Genomic DNA, 23,731 nt, shown 5'->3' on the forward strand with positions numbered 1-23,731 from the left:
CCCTCTCACCCAACTTAAACAGCTGTCAATCTTAATTCATGTGTAGCCCCACCTGCTCTGCCTTCTAAATTATTTTAAGTCATACCCCAGACAGAATATCATCTTGTCTATAAAATTTCAGCATGGACCTTTAAAAGATAACACATTTAAAAACTATAACCACAATATCATTATCACACCTGAAAATATTAATAATAATCCCTCGGTAGCAATCAACATATGTATTCATATTCTTCCAAGTGTCTTATAATTATTTTTTATATTGCTTGTTTGAATCATGATCCAAATATACAATTTACAATTGATTGGTATGTCTTATAATTTGTAGGTTTCATCTCCATTTCTCCTCCTCTCCCCCAGAACTTTATTTTTTCAATTAAATTTATTGGAATAATATTTAGTTTCAAGTGCACAGTTCTACAATACATCATCTGTATATTGCACTGTGTGCTCACTACCCAGAGTCAGTTCTCCTTTCATTCTGATATATTTGACTCCCTTTACCTTCTTTTACTCTCCTCCTCCCTCCCATACTCTCACAACTTTGTATTTTTGATGAAGAAACTGGGTCATTCTTTTCATAGTTTTCTCCAGGCAGAATTTTGCCAATTGTCGTCACATATCCCATGACCTTTTGTCTTTTGTGTTTCCTGTAAACTGCTCTTTGGATCTAGAGGCTTGAGCAGATTTAGATTTTCTTGTTTGTTTGCAGCCTCCTTCACAGGGAATGGCGTGTGTCCTGCCATTTGAGGCACATCTTGTTTGCTTGTCTCCATTTGTCATGTCGGCTTCCTCGGAGGACCATTGCCCAGATTTGTTATTTTCATTCTATTGTTCCTTCTAAATTTTTATCTGTAATATTTCTTTAAGGAGAAATTTCTTCTATAACTATTAGAAATTTCTAATAACTAATTATTATTTGCCTACCCTGAAATATGGGTCACGTAAGAAACATAAATGCTTGAAACTTTCCCTTTATTTTCTAGTTTTTGAAATAGTGAGGTTGTTCCCCAGTATCCTCCAAAATTGACCAAAAGTTGAGTTTTCTTTCTTTCCTTTTTTCTTTACAAACATATATATATATATATATATAAAGTTTGCAAACAAAGAATCAAGAAAATCTAAATCCTGCCTGGGGAGACTATGAAATGAATGATCCAGTTTCTTCATTAAAAATGTAAACTGTGTGTGGGGGGGTGAGGAGTAAAGAAGGTAAAATATTAAATTATAAGTGACATATCAATCAATTGCAAGGTATGTATTTGGGTAATGATTCAAATTATAAGACAACTGGATGAAAGTGAATAATATATATATTACATATAAAATTTCAAAAGTGGATATATACTCAAAAAAGTATCTATCTATATAATAGTACTTCTGAATCTTGTAATCTGCTTTTTTGTTTTTTTGACCACATCTACTTTTTGAAATGAACTTTTGGAGTTGTTAAATAAGCATGGTTTGAGTTTTTATATACAATTTTCTAACGTTATATCCTTCCTACATTTTTAGAAATAGTCCAAGATTAAAGGAAACACAGGAACTGGTCATCAGCACTAACCATATTTCTCCTATTAAGATCGCGCTCAAGCACGCATGTACATACAGACACAAACCTTGTCTGATGTTTGATATGGAGAAATATAAAAGAATGTAAATGATAAGGGACAAAAATAGATGACACAAGTCTCTGGGAAGGATAATGTATAGGATGAGCTACAGAAGAGTCAGAAGTTCTGCATAGGCTTTAGAACAAATGCTGGGAAAGCATATCCACTGTTTTAAAAGTCCTGCAATGATCTGAAACCTATAGATGATATTTAATTGGACTAAGTTTGAAATTCTATGCTTTCAAAAATCAATTTTCCAAGTGAAACACAGAAGGGCAGCGAGCCCTTGGACAGCAACCTTTTGAGTGCAATTTCATCTGCACAGACAGATAAACACTGTCACGCAGGATCTCTGGTCCTGCTCCCTGCACAAGAACGCAGGATATGGTGAGGCCAAAAAGGAACACCCATGGAGCCATAAACAGGGGAGTCATACCACTATATTCTCGCTGGTGGCTGGTCGAGACACAAATCCAAATGTCTGCAAGTACCCCACTACATGGGGTCTTCCTGCACCCCAGTCTTGCTGGTGGCTGGGCAAGACACAGGAAGTAGGATCCCACACGATCCGCAATCTGCCATCCACACTTGCTAGCCACAATCCGCGGTCCACTTCTCTGCTTGCCAAGCAAGCAAGCAAGCAAGCAAGCAACCAACCAACCAACCCCCTAGCCTAGCCACGGCAGTTATATTAGTGGCTAATAGCCAACGAGTAATAGCTGATGGCCACCCAACCACAGCTGATGGCCATCTGATTACAGCTGATGGCCACCTAATAACCGAGCCAGCACCTTTCCACATGAGGCTGAGAGCCTGGAAACCACTCTCTGGGATTCTGTCCCCACAGACACAGACTGTTCCAGAGAGATAAACTTACTCTGCCGTGGTCAGGATACAGCTGCTATATTGAGTTCAGCTCTGAGTATATTTTTCAAGAGAGTTGTTTAGATGTTTTAAGAGGGTTGCAGTGTGTCCACCAAGCAAGTGCAATCTGGTGACATGGGCATGTGACCTATGGTCTGTGAAGAATAGTTGAAAGAGTTCAGGCTGTTTGACTTGGACAAGAGAATGCTCAGGGAAGGGATGGGGTTGCATGTCATGAAGAAGCGATGGGAAGAGACGATTCAGAGGACAAAGCAGAACCTCTGAACAGAAGTTCTTGAAAGGTAGACTTGAGGTTAGGAATTAGTAAGGAATACCTTTTAACAGGGACAGCTCACTATGAAGCAAGAATCTGTGAAGTGGTGAGCTCGTTACTGAAATTGCTCAAACACAACCATCTAATGAGACAACCTTTTTTGGTTTCTTTCACTCTCTATATTCTGGTTTTATGCTCCAGAGAGGGAAGAAGGGCCAATTAATTCCACAAGCACTTTATTAAGCACTCACTTGGGCAAACCCCGGTGATAGCAGCAAGAAAAGCAGAGGGATCGGAGTTAAAATAAAATGGCCAGAAGAACTGTAGGGCCGTGCCTTCTTCCTGTTGCTCCCCTCATCCCCACAACCGACTGACAAGTGGTTAATATGCCTAGTTCCTTCCACACTGCATTTACAAAACTGCCTTGTATGGAACTGTTTGGGTTACTTTTCCTGGCTGACCAATCATGACTTGTGGCTGGGAAGGGCTATTTACACGGTTTCAGCCTGTGGTTGGTCTGAGCTTGTGTTCAGAGCCAGCTTCCTTCTCACGACTCCCTGGCACACTGGACTTTCTGCTGCTGAGCCAGGGGGTGGCACAATGCAAATGGCAGATCCAAGTGCATTGGGGGCCATCTCTCCCCAAGTTAATGTACCTTGACCTTGGTCAGTAACTACAAAGGGACCGTAACTTTGGCTAGAAGTGGTCAGAGGAAAAGCTAGGTGAGCAGGTGAGATCCATCCTGCTTCTTGTGGACACATCTGAGCAAGTGAATTCCTTTCATGGGAACCATCATCACTTTGTTTTCCTCTGAATCCAGGAAGAAGCATCACAAATATGCTGCTAGATACTAACTGATAAAATATTGCCAACATGAAATGATTTATTCAAGTCAAAAAAGGGTGAGCTCATTCCAAGAAAAGTCCATCTATATAACTATATCTTTAAAAAAGTCCCTTAAGTAGAAACCAAATTGCTATGGCAGGGATTTCCTAGAGAGGAATTGTGGAATGTGAGGAAAGAGAGGAGATATTTCACCTTCTGCTTTATATGTTTCTGTGTTGGTTCGGGTTCTCTTTTTGCAAAGAGCATATTACATTACCATTTTGAAAGAGAAAAGCATGCTCACCAAGAAGATGGCATTGGGTTTAAACTAGTTACAAGACTGCTGTTTATTTTACCAGAGAAAGCTGGGGTGATTTATAAACATGAAACTTTCAGAGGCTGGCAATATTTTTAATTTGTGATTGCTATTTCCCTGGATACTACCTTGCGTGTTTGAAAATACATGCATTTTTATACATGTGCTAAGAAGCAGCTGTCCATAGGCCGGATCAAAGCACACAAAACACATTTGTAACCATTTTCTTTTATCGTTTTTAGATCTCATTGGTCTGCCATGGGTGTGCTTTATATATGCAATCATGAGTCTCGCAGCCCTGGTGTTTGTTGTTGTGTTTATACCTGAGACAAAGGGATGCTCTTTGGAACAAATATCAATGGAGCTGGCTAAGGCGTAAGTATGATGTACATTATCTCCGAACAGCACTCTTGGGTCAAAAATGCAGCTTTTATATACAACTAAATCATAATAATGTCTGAATTATTTCAGCATATTCCCTTAGGTTTAAAACTATATCTCAAAGCATAAATCCAGTTTCTCTCTTATGTATTTAATGTGGGTGACTCAGTTAAGGAATTAGGATACCAGTGCTTTCCAATAAGTGAACCTTTCAAAGTTCTTTTCAGTAAGGATGGAAGAACCCCTCTCCTCTCCCTAGCTTCCCTGCACAGGAGGGTTTTTTTGTTTGGGGTTTCAGGGAGGTCCTATAGGGTTTCAGGCTCACCCTGTGCTAGAACCATGGCCTTCAGTCCTTCCATCTGTCACCCCTGCCAGTCTCTTTAAGCCCTAAACACTTGTTAAAACTAAGATTATCAGGAAAATTCAGGCTTCAATGTCTAAAATTATTCCAAATATGGCACAAGGTAAGCTTAAGAAAGATCAAGAGTTTCTTATTTGAATAGGCATTCAGAAAACTGGTTAAATAAATATCACCTAGAGAGATAACTTAAACAATTAAACTTAGAAATGGGCTGTAAAAAAAAAAGCTCCCCTCTTCTTTCACTAGCGGAACTCATACTTCTAACTGCTAGGGAAGGGGATGATGTATGTACAGGGGCCAGGAATGAAGGGGGAACTTGTTCCTCTTCCTAGGATTAAATCCTTCTACTTGAAAATGTAGAGATACTTGTTCTTGGGTCTTAACATAAAGGAGGGAAACTACATATTTAGTTTGTGACTTTCTTCTAAAAATACTTTCGATACACTAGAGAGAAATGTATGACTGCATGAAATTGTGGGCATCGTGATTATTCAGCTTTTATCTGAAGGAAGAATAAACATAAACTGATGATAGGCATATGTGTATATACATACTTATGTAGCCCAAACTGTTAATCCTGGTTTATTAGGGTGTGTAGTAAGCAGGACTAGAAATTTTTCAGTTTACTTTATACACTTTTAAATGGTTTACAATTTAAAAACATTTCACTTTAGTAAAGCAAAACATTTACCTCAAGCCTTAAGGTAAGTATCAAATTGTAGGGCTACTTTCTGATATAGAGAAGGCTGTTTTTAAAAAATAAAATTAGAATGAAAGTTATTCACTTATAAAGAAAAATACAATTGTCAGGAAGGCTGGCTATATATATACCATTGCCTGGCTCTCTGCAAATTGAAGCCAAATGACTGGATTTCTTAACGAGCCTAGAATCTGAACAAGACTATTAATTACAGTAGATGATTCAAACAATAGCTTCAGATTTTGATAACTCGATGCGTTCATCTGTAAACTGGAAACATTTCTGAGATTGAGGCCTTTTCCAGAACTGAGATGCCAGGACACCAGTGTTTTTCAAATCTGTTGGGCATCCTTCCCTAAAGCTGTTTCCCATTAGTTACCTATTTAGGTAAAACAAATCATCCCCACATGTACCGTGTTTCCCCGAAAATAAGACCTAGCCGGACTATCAGCTCTAATGTGTTTTTTGGAGCAAAAATTAATATAAGACCCAGTCTTATTTTGGGGGAAATATGGTATCTCCTTATTTCTCCTTCTATTTTCTCCTTCTATTCCCACATTATAGGTATTTCTGAAGATTTAGCTCTATATCTTATATCTATATCTTATGCCTTAAGGGCCACCTCAAATCCTCATCCTGAAAGCCTTAACTAGCCCTGGAAAGCATTCTCTTCTCCTGGATTTTCAGTATTTTCTAGTCCCACTGTCTTCTACGTTGCCTTAGCTAACACTCTTGTGGTTTCATCTCCTTAACTAGGTTATAAAGTTTTGGATTCCAGAAATGGTCTCTGCCTATTATCTTTCTCATGTAAACTTTACAGTGCTTACTGTGTTTTCCCGAAAAAAGACCTAGCCAGACAATCAGCTCTCATGTGTCTTTTGGAGTAAAAAATTAATATAAGACACAGTATTATTTTACTATCAGACCAGGTCTTATATAAGACTGGATCTTGTTTTACTGTAAGATCGGGTATAATACCGGGTCTTATATTAATTTTTGCTCCAAAAGACACATTACAGCTGATTATTTTCGGGGAAACACGGTAGCTTGATACTGATTCCCAGCAGATGACTAAAAAGTATCCACTGTTAAATTCAGTAACTTGTGGACAAGGCCAATGCTGAATTCATTATGTGGGGATTAGATCACGGATAATAGTATAAACCATACAGGTTTTGATCTGTGGGTCATAGGATGTGACTTAATTTATACAGTCTGTGCAATGGGGGGAGGAAGAGGTGTAAGTGAGATATACTTGCTAAACCACAGCACTTCCTCTCTAGCACTTCAGATACTATTTATTCAACATTTTGTTGGCCATCTACTGTGGACCAGGCACTATACTAGGAAAGAACTGAAGCTATAAGAAGACAAAGAATCCATAACTTTACGTTAGAAGGCAGACAAGAAGACAGACCATTACTGTGTTGGATGGCACAAAGGAAAGTCATGAATATTTGAGTTCATCTATAAAAGCTTCCTGAAAGAGATAATGCCAATGCGGAATCTTGAAAGAGTTATCCGGGCAAAGAGGAATGGGAGGGAGTCGGAGTTGGGGGTCACAAGCAGAGGCAGATACACTCACCGGTGTGGTATGACAGGACACGTTCTGAGCTGGGGAACTGAGAGATGAGCCCAGAGCATAGGGCAGAGAGCTGTGGGAAGAGTCTTATCTGTTTTGGTAAAGAATGTGGATTTTATCCTGAAGGCAGTGCGTCATGTTAGAAACAATGGAGCATGGGGGAAAGGAACCCGATTCTTGAAGGAGCACTCTGGCAAATATGGAAATGAGGGAGACTTCTAGGAGTCAGTTGGAGGAAACCATGGGGCTGGCTGGGGTGTAGGGATAGAAAGTACTACACAGCTCAGAGCTACACTGGAAAAGGCAGTTGCGGGAATGGAGGGAACCAGGATCTCTGTAGCTTAGAGAAGCCACTATACAATGGGACATTCGCCCACCTAAGACCTGGAAGATGAGGAAGACAGGTTTGGGAGACAGGAGTCTGGTGGGGGTTGGGGCAATACCGAGTTCAGTTTCTACAGACTGTATGCAAAGCGCCTCTGGGAGAATGCAGGTGGAGAGGAAAGAAGAGTACGGGGACATCGGAGCTGGAGCTGAGGAGAAATATCTACATTGGAGTTGCTGGTTCTCAACACAGAGGTAGCCAAGCAGGGGCGGATCCATGTTTTGTGGAGCCAAAGCCTTTGAGGGCCCAGTTTAAGAAAAATAATACAAATTATCAATGTAAAATTAGGCATGCCTATGTGGGTGGGTCTTGGAAGGGCTGTGCAAGTGGAGTCCTGGGCTTCAGGCTCATTGGCTTTATGAAAAATCCACCTTGTGTATATGCACTTTTCAGCTACACAGCTACTAGCTGGGGGAGAAAAATTGCTTTAGAAATAAAGATTTGTTAAAATTCTTGTGAGCAACACTAAAAAAAAAAAATTGAGGCAGGGAGAAAACAATGAATTAATTGAAGGAAGCTAAGGACCTTCCCTGTTATCACTCCTTATTGCACTTTTTCTTAAAAAGTCTAAGTTGAAAGCAGAATGTTCTGGATGAGTTAAGAAACTTTTAAATCTATTTTTCATAGGGGGCTGTCAGAAAGTATCACACTGCAAATCAAATAAAAATTTGAACGCAAAATTTCAGAAAAGCCCATCTTTCCATCTAGTGACCTGAATAAGACATTCCTTAAGGACATATATATGATCTAACTCTCAACGAAACTATTCAGTCAGAATTTGGGGTGGGGAAGGAATCTGTCTAAATCAGTAAGACTCTGAATTAGGAAATGTTTTTGAATCACATTTCTGTTACTTTTGAGTCACGCAATTACTCAAACTTAAATCCATACCCTCTTCAAGAAAGTTATAAACTGCAAATCAGGAGAGATCCAATGGGAGGCTGGTATGAAAAACAAATAGGTAAGGGCACTGGCACAAATAATTATGAAAGATGAGGTGGCAAAATAATTCTTCATGTTAAACTCACTGGTAGCAGCAGTAACAGTATCCCTTGTGGGGAAGCCCAGTACTGAGGACAGACAGGAAACAAAGTAGCTTTCAGAGATCTTGGCAAATCCCTATTTATGCCACCCTAGAGAGCGTGGGGCTTGTCTTAGCTTGAAGCAGCAGATTGGCAAATGCTTTTAAAATGAAAACGGAGAACTCTTTACGTGTGTTAAATTCACCGGTCACACTTGAACTGTTAAATACACATATACTTAGAATCACCCATTTAAAAACACACCACGTAAGCAGACAATTGTGGAAATTAATCAAAGCATATATGAAGTATACATGCTAAACAAGTTTCCCTGGAGGGAAATATCAGACAAACTTAAATACGTAATGTTATTGAAAAGCTGTCGAACTAGCTAAGTGGGGTGGCAGAAAGCCCAGGGAACTTGCTAGGACAGGGAATCTGCAGCGAACTTGGAAGACTGAGGAAGGACCCTGCAGAGTTAAGGGAGTCTTTATGTTAGGAGTTAAGGAAACAGTGTATTACCTTTTGTCACCAGGGAAACCGAAGACTCAGAGGTGGATATCCCAAGGATTGGCTAAGGAGTAAGAAAGGAAACTATTCATAATATCGATTAACTCATTGCTTAACATTTTCATGTTTGGAGTTGGGTTCTTTTACTCCTATTCCTACCAGCCTGAAAAAACAAATATTCTTCCAAGGTTGTTAAGTTTCTTATAAAATACAAGCTGAGAGGTCAGGAAAGATTTGGACAATAATGTAATTTGAAAGGATTTTGAACTTCTGCCTTGCCAGCTACAAACTCAAAATGGGACGTTTGCTACCTGTGCTATTTCAGCTGTGACTTTTATTCTTTTTCCCCAGTTTAGGTGGAAACATATAGAGAAACCCAACAAGTTAACGTTTTGTAAATATTTTCGTTCTGAGGCTTATTTTTCACTTTTAGCAGTTAATTTCACATGTGGCCGTTCCTTTATTCATTCATACAAATTCATTTATTCAATAAATATTTACTGAGCATATATAATATGCTGGACAGTGTTCTAGGTGCTACACCAGCATTACTCAGTAAGCAAATATGCCCTGAGAATTAAAATGCACCAGTGAGATATAATCGGGGGGCTACTTCTGATTGGGCCACCTAAGGAAGTTATACTGAGATAACATTTAAGATAAAATCTGGGTGATCAAGAGCCAACCCCCTTCAAAGATAGGGAGAAAGAGAATTCAGGCAGAGAGAAACAGCTACCGCAAAGACTAACCCAGAAAAACACTTGACCTGTTCCAGGGATCGAAAGAAATCCAGGAGGCTGCAATCTTTGAGACTTGGTTAGGAAGTCCGTAGAGACTGGTGTGTAGGGATTTGCTGGCTCAGTTTGGATTTCATTCTAAGTGCAATGGGAAGCTACTAAAGCATTTTAAGCAAGAGAATGCCGCGATCTGATTTACATTTTAAGGCGTGCCAAGTGGGAGTCTGCAGTCACACAGCTGAACATGGCTGAGGAAGCCCAGAGGGCTGGGTCTCATTTCACATCACGATCACTGACCTCAAGCGGCCCTCAATAATCACGTATGTTCCTGGTCCATTAATTGCCTCCCTCCTAGACAACTGCTCAATACCACCTTCTCTCTGGAAACCTCACCTCTTCAGCCCTCCTCACTCCTGCGGATGGCCTTGCTCTGACTTCACTGAGAAAATGGACACAATCAGAAGAGAACTTCCATAACCTTCCACATACCAGTATTTGTATCCAAAACACCATCCCTCCAGCTCTCTCTTAACTCCATCATTCCTCGGTGAGGCCAACTACTTCATGCCCTCTCCCCTTCGCTTCTCCAGGGCACTCTCCAGCAATTCTCCATGCTCACACCTGTATTCTTTATATTTTACCTCTGCTGGGTCTCTACTTACCACCAGTATAGAAACCTAGGGTGGATTCCCCCTGCCCCCCACCAGCCAGAAGAAAAAAGTGTTTTGATCCCATTTTTCATTCATGTACTTGTCATGCTCTAGCTATGCTGGTCTTTCTATAAGCACAATACAAGTACGTAACTTGCAGTTCTTCACATGGTTCCCTCCCTAACTTCTTTCTGGTTTCTGATCAGATTTCACCCCTTTTGAAATGCCAGGAGTATGACACAGTACCTCCCTCCAAACTAAGCCATTCTTCTTCCCTGCCTGTTTATTTTCTCATGAGCACTTTTGCTTCTTGAGATTACATGCTTATGTGCTTCTCCTCTCTATTAAAATGTAAGCACCTGGAAAGCAGGGGGTCTTTATCTTTTCTACCCAAAGTACCCACTATACTACCAGGTATGTTGTGACCAATTCATTAACTGGTTTAATCCCAGGGGAAAATATCTGAAAGGGGAGAGAGGTTCCAAGATGGCCTTCTCTTTTTTAATAAACAGAAAATACTAGAACATATTTTTATGTTGAGGGGAATAATCCTGTAGAAAATAATTTGTTAATGCAGGAGCAAGGGGATAGCGCATAAGGCAGATGATGTAAATACAGGCGTATTGGTAGTCTGAAAACTGAAAATAAAAAGATGATTTGAGATGTGGCCTCCATTAGTTCTACGTAATATCCTGTTTCCCTGAAAATAATACCTAGTTGGACCATCAGCTCCAATGCATCTTTTGGAGCAAAAATTAATATTAACTATAAGACCGGGTCTTATATTAATTTTTGCTCCAAAAGACACATTGAAGCTGATGGTCCCACTAGGTCTTACTTTGGGGGAAACATGGTACTATCCTTGGATTCCTTCTCTGCATGTAGGAATGCTGTGTTCTGAGAAGACACCCCACCCACTCACTCTTTGCATGAGATTGACCAAAGTTCTGTGGTATCCTGAATTTCATGATACATCAAGGCGTTACAGTAAAAGATTTTGTCTTTTTTGGATAGCTAAAACATTAAAGCCCCAGAGTGATGTAAAAAAAAATAATAGCCTGCGCATTTTTGTTAAGTACTGTAAACAAAGAATGACATTTTCATTAGTGCCTCTTTCTCTTTCAGGAACTATGTGAAAAACAACATTTGTTTTATGAGTCATCACCAAGAGGAATTAGTGCCAAAACAGCTTCAAAAAAGAAAACCTCAAGAGCAGCAATTAGAGTGTAAAAAGCTGTGTGGACAACCAAGGCAGCTTTCTCCAGAGATCTAATGGTCTCAAAACCTTCCAAAGGTTTATACTGTATAAGAACACTTAGTAGGGTGCCTTCATAACAATATATATTGGCCACCTCCATGCTTTTTTTGTTACAGAGCTAGTTTTAAAGGGACACCCTGTCATTATAATCTTTAATCTCTATCCACAAAAGGTAAATGAAGTGTAAGGTACCAAGTGATCTCTTTCTTACTCTGAACAGGATACGTTTAAAAAAAAATACTGGCTGGTTTAATGCTTTCCACCTTTTCCACAGAGCAGTCTTTGAAAGACTATGTACTAGTGATGGAATCACCTTTTGCCTTAAGCCATTTGCAGCTTTATTATTCAGACACATAAGTGGTCTAAACACGAGCTTACGGATTTTTGTCTACTAAGACACTACTTGCACTGGGTCTTGTGTAAAACAAACAAACAAACAAACAAAAAACAGGATACAATGTGGACAACTACACATATGTTCTAGATTAGGATAGGGTCCTGGCTAGGATTTTAGTGAAAATTCCTGATTATAGTTTAACAAGTACAAAGAGTATGCATCTTATTTTACAAATTATGAACTATAATGTAATGCAAAATATCTTTTACCAATATCATATTAGTATTACAAAATATTAGAAATAATTCTGCAATAGTTGAGAAAAATAAGTATTTTTCCATCCATTTAAAAAAATATGAATAGAGAGGACAATTTCAGAATTCAGGGACCATATTTATTTAGAAATAGCTGTTAAAACATTAGGAGTCAGGCCGTTAAGTTATTTTTCCAAATCTCTAAGAAATTAGGTCTGGTTTATTAAGCTAAGCTTATAAAATTCTCTCTTTGTTATGGCATTCATGATAACTTAACAGCGACCGAGAGTTTCCTGCAAGTTTTTGCACTCCTCAGGATCATGACTACCTCAGGTTATGGCATACAGACTATAATCAATGATGACTTTCAGATGACTGCAGACATAATAAATGACACTCGGACATCAGGACAATTCCCTCACTATGTTCTCTATGAAACACAGATCGCCAAGTGTACCGGAAACTTGGCTTTTCACTCACATAACAATGGGTTGCTCTCGTGTGTATTTCTCCAGTTGAATTTAAGACTTGGTGAGGCATTTTACCAATAAAATTTGGATATGATAGAAAATCTACAGTAAAGGATCTCAAACCACTTAAATAGTAACCCATTAAATTGCTAATATTACAAGCTATGGAAGACATAAAAAACAAAGTATGAACAATCTAACTTGAAAAGGAATGCAAAAATATGATTAACCTGAAGAAAAGAGAATCCTAAAAATCAAAAACCCTGTTTATTCAGTTTGGAATTCTCCTACTAGCCCTAACAAGCCATCCTAAGTTTGATATAAGGGTGTATGATCTATATTTCCTTGTAACAAAGTGGAAGACTATAACCGATGTAAACAATAGTAAAACTGTATTATCAGAGACTCAGAAGAATGACTAAAAGTCCTGGTTCTGAAATGTACTATCTCAATTAAAATTGGCAGGGGGAAATTTTGAGGAAAGGAGTTTTGAGATCTTAATTCTGCCATGGTCATTTGATATGCAAATCAGAGTATGCATTGTTTTTTGTTCGTTTGTTTTGGAAGGAAAAGGGAAAGTGTGTTCTATAGTGTCAATTTAAGAAACTCATTATGAATCTTTGGTGGAATTATGTGCTGAGATTTTTTAAAAAACCGTGACAGGTAATCAATGTGAAATCGTTTTTCTTTGGGAAGCATCGCAGAATGTAAGATATTTAACAAAATTACTATGTATTTTCTTTGAAGTTCAAACACTTTAGTTATTTCTTGGTTTAGCCATTCATTGTAAATCGGCAGGAAATTGTATATAAACCTATTATGTTTATTACTAGTGATTTCAACTTCAGTATCTTAAAACACTTTCTTATATTTTTCTTTTATTATCCTGTCTATACCTAAACAATTGTCTTCAAATTAATTTTTACAAAATGCACCTCCAATCAGCTTTTTGATTTTCAAAAATAAAAAAGGGGGAATACTTATAATTTGTATGTATATATTCACAGTTTTTATTTATAAAAAAATTTACAGCACTTGTGAAAAGCCAGCAGAAGACATCAGACGCACTCATTTCTTACCAGCTCTGTTAAGTTTTGTGGGTTATCCGTGACACTTTGCCAAGTGACGCTCATGCAGCAGCCCTGAAACCAGACCCTGTCAGATTGTCTTTCTTCCTCTTTTCTGAGAAAGCATTTTGATGAGTTACTGATCTACCTAGTTTTCAAGTCACTCAAATACTGAAAATGTTAGGATACCTGGATCTGTACCTCGGCCATATAATCAAGTTTTTCCCCCTTTTCTATATTTCTTTTTTGGGAACACAGCAAAACAAGAGGTCACTTATTAATTACTGTCAATTAAAACTAAGTGGAAAATCTCAAAAATTTAAAGTTCTTCTCAGAACCTGTAACTTTTTCATTGAATTTTATTATCTATTATTTTATGAGGTTCTCTCTCCCTACTGGAACTTTAAATGAGGCAAATAAACACAAATGTAAAAAAAGAGAACGGAAGTGTAAAAATCACAATTAAGTCTTTCACAAGAAAGAAAATATATACAAGTTAGCCTTTGTCCCCTGCTTATGAGGGAGAGGCAGGGTAGGGGAAGGCATCAAGGAGAAGATGCAAATAAATGTAAAATGGTATGTATTTCTCAGTGCAGTGCTTAAGCCAGGTTTTCAAGATTTTATAATAGGGTAAGGAAAACACAATATGGAGGTTAAGACATTGCAATTTTTCACAAAGGTTTCAAAGCATTTTGGAATTTCAGGTTTTAGAGGAAAATTGCATTAGAATATTGTCTCTCCTGAGACACTTGTTTGACTCTCCACTCAGTTTTATTTCTAGGTAAAACCATTGTTGGTTATACCAAACACCTAAATGCAGTGGCAGAGCCCAACAGCAAGCTTGATCCTGTGTCACCATCCAGGGCTTGTGGGCGAGCCAGAGAGCCACTGCTTCACAAATGCATATGTATTTTAACTTTCAGAGTAGCCATTCATATACTGAATAGTCACTCTTTAGCTCCATTAAATAAGACACAGCAAGGGGAGAGACAGCTTGCAAAATGGCTTTAAAGTTCAAGTTGAACTATATTATAATGATACTGTGGCACAGGCAGCTTGTGGACACTTCTTGTTAAAATAGCACAACATGTCAAATTCTAACAAGACTCTTAGTATAGCCTTGAGTACCAGCCTAGATTATTACTTCCCTCCACCAAGCGTTGAGTCTTTCCAGAATAACAAAGGTACATATGAGGTACAACCCATCACAGCTTCTTTCTCATATCCATCTTGTAGATAAGAGGTTTCTTTTTAAAACTACAATTTTGTAACTTTTAAAAGATATTTAACATTTTCTATCATATTAAATTAGCAACATAAAACATTATGCTTAATCTATAAAGTTCTAGTCCAGTTCCCTAGAATTTATACACGTTTTTATTTCTAATCTGCAAGAAAAAATCCTATTTGATATTTGGTAACAGAGCATTAAAAGACTATATACACGTGGCATATATATATTTACAAAACACACTTCAAAAAGAAGCCAACACACTTTAGCAAAAGTCTAAACTTGCATAGATTAAAAAAAAGAATTGTGAATACAATTTTTATTAAAATAGAAAATGGGGAATAAAAGTTACAGAATGGATGTGAAGAGAGACCTTTTCCAAACTTTTATTTGTGCACATTCAATTGAAAAAGATAACTTTTACAGGTTCTTTGGTGCCCATATTCAGCATACAAAAATGTAAAAGACTATTCACAAATAAAACACATTAGCTCAAACTGGAAAAAAATAACAACAAAACAATTTAAGGTAGTGCACACTGTGACAGCTCTGCTTATGGGGACATGAGAATTACTGCGAAAATAAATAGAATGTCTTTGTGTAAAAGCAGCAACGTCATGTCTTGTAAACTTCCTTTTTATATTACAGCAAGGTCTGAAATAAAATCCAAAGGGACTGGTGCTTACACTGTAGCCGTGAATGCATAAAAGAGTCTATTTCCTCAATTACTGTTGGTCCAGTTTTCCTTTTGTTTTGAGTCTAATGTGCAGCAGGTTTAAAAGGTGCTCAGTTAGGGATTCTAACCAATTAAGTGATGAATTATAAAATTTCTTTCCTGCTTTCAAACACAAATGGGTAAATCTGTTCCACAGCAGTAGCGACCGCCTTTACATTGGGCCCTGTAACAAACACAATGAAGGAAGGGGTGAGAAGAGGCAAAGAGCGCTAGGAAAAGCTCATTTGTCAGAATGAAAAACATCCAAGCAGTTCTGGGATCACTGTCTTAAAAAATCTACACTGACATAATTATACACACAGTCATATTAAACACCAAGAGAATAACATTTTCTTCTGGACAATGAAAGGAAATCTGAAACAAAAATGGTGTTCCTCATCTTGTTTGGGGGCACCAGTGTGAAGAGTGTATTTAAAAAAAAATGCACACAACCAATCTCGGAGGAGAATGAGAAGTGCTATAATAGGATTATTAAAGGAAGAAATGACTGATGGGATGAGACGAGTATTGTCCTTTTGGTCACTGTAATCTGGCTTTTGGTTAGGCTACTACTGAAGCTCCCAGGAATATCGAGGAACATAGCAGAGCAAAACAAAGCTGCTTCCAAAATGTTGGGAAACCAGAGGCTGTTATAAACTACGTGGTCTAAAAATGCCTACAGATTTACGACTACTTGGCAGCACCATGTTTACTACTAATCTGGCCACCTCACCTTCACAGCTTAGTCAATAGGAAAGAAAAGCACAAGGGAATGAAGTGACACTACATATTAATTAATTTATGTAACACTATATATTATTAATTTACACAATTTATATTCCTCCATAGGAATAACTCTTTAAAACTGTAAATTTTCATTTAAATAGCTCAAAAGAAACATAAAAGTGGACAATAAAAAATATTTTCATAAAATCCAATTTGAATAAATATGGTTTCCCTAACAAATACTTCCTTTGAAAGATCCTGAAATCCTACACATGCACCCTCTGTGTATCCTTTGGGTACTGATCACATCTTATCCTGCTCTGCTCCTTCCTGACTCACCTCAAGCCCTCCACAGAGTACGGTGCTTTGTCCATGGGCAACACTGACTATGTGTTCACTGAATTGTTAATGTGTCCTATGATATTCCAGATATAAGTATATAATGCATAATAATAAACCAGGTCAAGTTTGTTATGGTGTTAACTACCTATTAACTCAATAAAGATGGATTTTCCATATGCATCGCTTTATTCTAGACATAGCAGGGATTCATCAATAGACTCTGGGCCCCGCAGAAGTCTGGGTTCCAAAGTGTAAAAACAGACAGTTGAAAGAAGGGAACAAACAGACTTGCTCCCTACCAATGATTTTTAAGATTCAGGCAGAACCCTGGCAATAGGCTTTAAAAGTCTCCAAGGAAAGTATGAAAACCTATGATATGAATTAAAACTAAAACTTATTTGTTGAGCATTTAAAGGTGTTAATAATTTCTATTCTATTCTAAGGATTGAAGGAATAAAAATAAAAATTCAAGGATACTAAAGAAATTTCCCTTAACTCAATTTTGCCAAAAGTTGGGCCTACTAAGTAATGTTCGTACAATTTATAACCACAGTACCTCTAAATATCATCCTGCACAGCTAATGCTACCCTTTGACATCTATGTGGAGTCTTCGAAACCACCCCTTCCAAATACTTACAAGACTCAAAAGATATAGCAAAATATACATAACGTATAACAAATAGGAATGAATTATGGTTAAATATTTTGCTTATGTAAAACCTCTATGAAGTTCATAAAATGTGTTTCTCTGGAGTATTTTAATCTACAGTGTTAAAAGTCAAGAGACTGGTTACCCTTGAAGGGCAAAAGTGACTAAAGGGGACAAATTAGGTATTATTTCTCTTTTGGCATGGGCACGGCTTAGCTCATTCAATCCGTAACTGACAAGTTTGGTTTCAGTGTAAAATACCTGTTACTGTGATACTTCCTGTTGAAAAAATCTGTAATGTAGCTCTTAGAGATTTTATCCGATAGCACACAGCAGGATGAAGTTCAGGTTCATAACTATATGAAAAAACTCACAATTAATATAAATATTTATAGCCTGACAAGTAATTTCAAATTTGGTAAATTATCTTGATTTTCCAAAGACCTACCTGGCATGAGGTCTATTGTTCTTTGTGAATTCTGGCAAACGGATTTCAAATGGCATGTTACACACTGCTAAAACGTTAACAACCTTAAAATCTGTAAATATTACCTTTAGGAGAGAAGTAAAACTCAATGAATTATTTTGAAACAACAACAAAAAAATCTGCTCATCAGGGAAATCCTTAATAATTAAGTTTCAATCCTTAAAAATAAAAGCAAACAAGACAAAACAAATATCTTAAGTATAGACCCAGTATTTTAAGTTATCAATGACACCTTAAATGCTATAATTAAAGAAAAAAAAAAAAACCTCAAAAACCTCATTAAGAAAATAAATAAAACCCGAGATATTTGCATGGTTAAAATAGTTCATCAGAGTTCTTTTGAATATTATGATTTAGTTTAATTTTTTGATACTTTAAATGGGATTTTTTTAAAATTAGTTCCAGGTGCACAAGACAAGGTAATAGTTAGACGTTCATCATTTACATCCCTCACACTCTGGGACCCACCTCTCCCCATCCCCACATCCATTATCCCTCCGACATCGCACCGAGCCATCACATCATATATATAAAATTATAGTTGGCATTCATTATTGTTCAGCTTCAGGTGTACAGTACATTGATCAAGCATCTACATCTTCCCTGAGGTGGTCTCCCAAATGGGACACGTGTCCATCAGATACCCTATAAAATCTTTACAACATTATTGATTACATTCCCCAAATTATTTTTCAAAAACCCTGAGGCCATCTTGTGGTTACCGACTGTTTTCTAATCCCCTCACCTTTCCCCTTATCCCCCCCCAACCCATCTAACAACCCTCAGTTTTTCCTCTTTGTTCCCAAAACTGTTTCTGATTAGTTCATTCACTTATTCTTTTCTTTAGATTCCGCATATAAGTGAGATCACATGGTACTTGTCTTTCTCTTTCTGACTTATTTCGCTTAACATAATGTTCTCTAGATCCATCCATGTTGTTGTAAATGGTAAGATTTCTTTTTTTCTTTATGGCTGCGTAATACTCCATTGTATAAATGTACCACAGTTTCTTAATCCAGTCATCTACCGATGGGCATTAAATGGGATATTTAATCTACTGGAATAGGAGAGTGAATAGTAAAGGAAAAAATTAAAGCAGAGTCCTCCTCTCAAGAGTTAAAACGGAAGAGCTGTCACTTTAAAACTCAATAAATAGTTGAGTGCACACTGAACTCCAAAGATCAGACTTTTTCTTATACGCAGTAAGGTAAAACGACATTTTTGTGAGTTTAGTTAGATGTTTATTTTTCAGTATAGAGTGAGGGATAAAGTGGTAAAATTATGCTTTTAACTGATTGGGATTTCTCTCAACATTTCCAGTTTTATGCTAAGAAGACTATCCAAGGCAGAAAATGATTATCAACTCAAATTAATAACTTGTCATTCCTATCAATATCTCGAATGGTTTCATCTTATTATCATCTTTTCAAACACTCCTCATAAAACCACAATTATGGATAAACTAAGCATCCTCCATCTTAGTACTTGCACAAGGCTGCTGTATAAAGTTATAAAATTGTGCACATGGCACCATCATTAATCGTGTCTCTAATACTGCCACTCTCCACAAGCACCGACACTCCCATGTCCCAGCAGCACTTCAGTAGCATCCTGTCACATTCAACCTCAGGAGACTGAAATCATCAGAAAGAAGCTCAACTTCCCATCACTTCCCATCCAAATCCCAAACAGCTGAGGCCCACCTCTTCAGGGACCATAGCTCACATTTATCTTTCTTTCATTTACTCATCATTTGTAAATGAAGTGACTTAGCAAGTCCATAAAGTGCATTAATTTTATTAAAATTTATACCTCTACAAAATTATATCTGACAAGATTAACCTGCCAGCAATGGTCACTGTCCCAGTGTGAGAGCATGCCAACCAGCGTGTACATATCTACGGGAGTTGCAGGAGCAGCTCTCTCTGTTCATCCTATCATACCTAACTCTTAAGATGATCAAAAACGTTTTTTGTTTTTGTTTTTTCCGTAAAAAGGGAAGAAACTCAAAGAGTTGAAAAGGTAGTTAACTTGTAAGGAGACATGTCTGTCTCTTTATAGGAAAGAATTTGGAAAAAAGTGAGGATCCTTTACAAATACCCAAATGGATAAGTTTTACTACTAAATTTTTACACTGAAGGACCGTATAAAAAAAACTAGAAAAATGTCAATCATGAGAGGAATTTCTGTGGTGATTTCTTTAGTCTATTAATTTTAAATTTACAAAAATAAAGCCTTGAGTATTTGCAGTTGGGATATTTTTTTGAAAATGTTACCTGAAAACCTAGTTTCTGCAGACTGCGGGCTAAACGTCTGGCACCAAATTTAGCTTCTTCTTCACTATGGTATTAAAGAAAGAAAAAGATTATCAGTTATACAGAAAATGAATTTTATACTGAGGAACATGAGAAACTGTACACATGATTTTTTTAAGTCTAGAATGTACTACCCACGATGAAAAATTTTAAGATTAAAATTAAAAGCCCAAGTAACATTTACCTTGTTGCTCCAGTGCAAATAATTTTTCCTGAGGACCAAATTGTAGCTGTAATTCTAGGTTTTCTAAGCTTCATTAATACTTTCTGAAAGAAAAAAACAATTACATAATAAGGATTAATTTTTCACATATGGTTCTGGCTCTATGTGGTTATTTTAATGTTGAAATACTCCAAGCTTATTCAAGATTGAAATAACTGCTCCAAATCACCCATTCTGAAAACAAGTACCATACTGAACAAAAGAATGTATTAATACCAAACGACATTTAATTAATTAAAAAAATACATGGGTCTGTATAAGTCTCTCCTTCCTTAATGCTTGAAATCAACGTAAAGTATGTAAACATTTCATCTCTCATTCCACTCCGGTCACAGAACTGGAATTTTCAGTTTGCATGGATCCTCAGACATGGCAAATTTGTTCAAACCTCAGGAGCTTTGCTGTAGCTGTTACTTTCATCTGGAATATATTTCCTTCAATATTCTCATTTCATTCAGGTCTCCCACCAGATGTCACCTCCATAGAAAGGCCTTCCCTGACTGTTCCAGCAAAACAAACATCCCTTCACTGCCCTCTATTAAATTCTTACTCTGCTTTATTCTGCTTCGTGGTACCCATCACTACTTTATACTGTCTTACATATTCCAGGCCCACATACAAATCTTGAATGCAGGTGAAATGTTGGAGCTGGAGATGTAATTCTAGATATCTTTAGATATGAAAGGCATTTAAAGCTATAGGGTTGAACGCAATTACCTACAGAGTAAATATAAGTAGGTCAAGGACTAAGGTCCAAGATAACATGGAAACAAATTTTCACCGCAACTTTTCAGTTATGGAAATATTTATGATATGCCCATTATGTGTAAGAGAGATAAATGTTTACTGAATAATGTAACACAAATGAATCAGACATTTCACCTTAAAACTTCTGTTACATTTTGAGGTCTTCCCTTTCTCTGTCATGTGCCATATTATCAAAGTAGAATCTAAGCTCTATCAAATCTGGGAAGACAAAACTTACCAAAGAGCCAAAATAAAATTTGAGCTAAAATACATTACAAAATTTCATACATAAGTGGCTGAGAAACACCAGACTGAGTCCATTCTACATTTAATTGTCTTCCATTACCAGCTTGCCCATCAACTCAGCTTGTTCAGTAAGCTTCCTAGGAAAAAGGACTTCCCCATATGGCATGCTAAAAGTTTAGAAGTAGTGTTAGACATTTTCCTCTCTAAACTTTTCAGCAGATATATTTCTTCTTTTTTTTTTTTAAATGAAGATGGCATTATTGAATAACTTGAAAATCTTTAATTGTGGGACACTGAAAATTTTAAATGAATTTCATTCATCTTTACTTCGTTTCTAGTACTAGGTACTAATGATAATTTAGCTAGGTATACTGGCATCTAATTTTCAGAGCTTAAACAAAGCCTTCATATATATTGTTAACTTCTATAATAAATGTGTAAGATATATCTTTCATCATTCTTTGGTTTATAAAAGCCAAATGAACACCCACTGTCATTTATAATGTTAATCTCAAAACACTAAGGTTAAAAGCAAGTTACCAGCTTTTATTTTAAATATTGCAGGTTTAACAAAAACTAAAATTTTAAATGCACAGGTTAGGACATGAACGATATTTTCAGCAATTTGGTACTAAAGAATACCAACTATCTTGGCTAATTAAAGTGGGGTATGCCAACATACTGCAAAATTTACTACACACACACACACACACACACACACACACACCTGGACATCATTCAACTATAACTGTATTTGAATAAGTATACATGAAAGTATAAACATCCCGTTCTTCAGCTAAAAGCAATGGAGAGAACAGTAAAATGTCTAGTAGCCAGTGGGTTTGGTAAGACTTGGAGATAAGTCTCCAAAAGCTGCCACTTCACAAGAGGAGGGGCCGCTTCTACAACAGGGCTCACAGTTGTATCCAGTACAACTAGCACATGGTAAGAGACAAACTACCTGTAGAGTGAATACATTTTAGTATAACATGCATATAGCACTACAAAATTAGGCTATGAAAGCATACATCCCAAAATTCGTATACTTACTCCAACATCACGCTTATAAATTACATTTGCTCCCTCTAAAGCAATCTTCCTTAAGTTTAAATGGCATCTTGTTCTAAAAACACAGACTACATTTGTAATTAGAATGTCCAATGCAACATCACTGTCTGCATCCATTGGGGTAGTTTAAAAACTTAGCTTCCCACCACGAAGATCACATCCTGAGAAATAAAACAAAATAAAGTAATTAAACTTAAATGCTTTGCAAATTTTTCACAATCTTGAAAACTAAACCGCAAAAAAATCTTTATTATTTATTGTAAAATACTATTCAAATCATGTCCTTCTTACCCCCACTAAAAATGCCATTTTAAAAAAGATAACATGTCGCATAATATCCTTCCAAATCTGGACCCAACTTTCATTCTTTAAAGTTAATAAGTAACTTTTATACGTCAGGAGCCTGCCCCAGACTTATCTCCTGCCACTTGCCTTTATAATCATTGTGTTCCAGGTGTATCTCAGTTATGGCAATTCTCTACACACCAAGTTCAAGGGCTGGACTCCATGGTTCCCATGTCCCACTTGCTAGGGCTATGAAAAGGATGACCTAGTTTTCCTCTATTTCGGATGGAGTAATTGACTTAAGTTTAAATAAGAAGAAATTCTATTTATAACATCTATTAACAGACTTTTCTCATTTACTAGTTATTCATTCATTCATTCCTCACTTACTGAATACCTTCTATACACTGAGGATACTGGAGGAAAACATGAGTAAGGCAAAGTGTTTTGTCAAGGAGCTCTAACAAGTAATTCACCATTTTCATCAGGATCACAACCTTCCAAAATATGTATCTATTCAAAACTATGATAGGAGGTTTTCTATATACAAACAAAAATGAGCCCAGTTTGTACTGAGCATATGACCCATATCCAGCTAAAAAATTCTGTTTCCACATCTTAAAAAAAAAAAAAAGTAATGGTAATTCAACTTATTTAACCCACAAAAAGAAAATCATAAAACAGTAATAATACCATTACAATTATCTTTACGATTCCTTGCAGCCATGATACACAGAACTAGTATTCTTTATAAGGATTCTATTATGTGACTAAAACAATGAAGATGCCAAGAGTCCAAACAAAGAAAATTCAACCTTGTTTTCCTGCCTTTCAGTATTTGATGGAACACAGTGAATCAGACCCAGACTTCTAACACCTCTAACGGGTCACACATACAACATCCAATTCTGTGTATCAATTATCCCTCCACGTCACTGTATTTCCTCACTTTTATGCTCCCGTCAATCTGGTTATCTTCTTCTTCTGTTCTTTGTGTATGTTTGAGTAACCTTAAATGAGTTTTACGTATCCGGTGGGGCAGGGGTAGCAGTGGTCCTGATGGACAGATATATGGGTAGCGTAATAAGCA

At 37.0% G+C, this 23,731-nt stretch overlaps 2 protein-coding genes across 4 annotated transcripts in view; one reads left to right on the plus strand and one right to left on the minus strand.

The window, feature by feature from the left end:
* SLC2A12 (solute carrier family 2 member 12) overlaps positions 1-15,056 on the plus strand; it is a 51,981-nt gene extending 36,925 nt beyond the window's left edge. The window contains exons 4-5 of the mRNA XM_081036940.1: positions 4,135-4,267; positions 11,346-15,056. Of these exons, the coding sequence (XP_080893066.1) occupies positions 4,135-4,267; positions 11,346-11,493 (281 nt within the window). The 3' untranslated portion in view covers positions 11,494-15,056. The remainder of the gene's footprint in view (positions 1-4,134; positions 4,268-11,345) is intronic.
* Positions 15,057-15,199: 143 nt separating this feature from the next.
* The window catches only part of LOC308492233 (TATA box-binding protein-like 1), a 35,123-nt gene continuing 26,591 nt past the window's right edge, over positions 15,200-23,731 (minus strand). For 2 of the 3 annotated variants that reach the window (XM_081036959.1, XM_081036960.1), the window contains exons 2-7: positions 22,339-22,517; positions 20,257-20,339; positions 20,034-20,097; positions 17,719-17,822; positions 17,532-17,626; positions 15,200-15,736 (exon numbers count right to left, since the gene is read on the minus strand). In XM_081036959.1, the coding sequence (XP_080893085.1) occupies positions 15,657-15,736; positions 17,532-17,626; positions 17,719-17,822; positions 20,034-20,097; positions 20,257-20,339; positions 22,339-22,473 (561 nt within the window). In that variant the 5' untranslated portion in view covers positions 22,474-22,517 and the 3' untranslated portion in view covers positions 15,200-15,656. The remainder of the gene's footprint in view (positions 15,737-17,531; positions 17,627-17,718; positions 17,823-20,033; positions 20,098-20,256; positions 20,340-22,338; positions 22,518-23,731) is intronic. The other variant, XM_081036961.1, reaches the window with a different exon arrangement.

Source organism: Rhinolophus hipposideros (assembly GCF_964194185.1).
Source record: "Rhinolophus hipposideros genome assembly, chromosome: 3".
NCBI lineage: Eukaryota > Metazoa > Chordata > Mammalia > Chiroptera > Rhinolophidae > Rhinolophus > Rhinolophus hipposideros.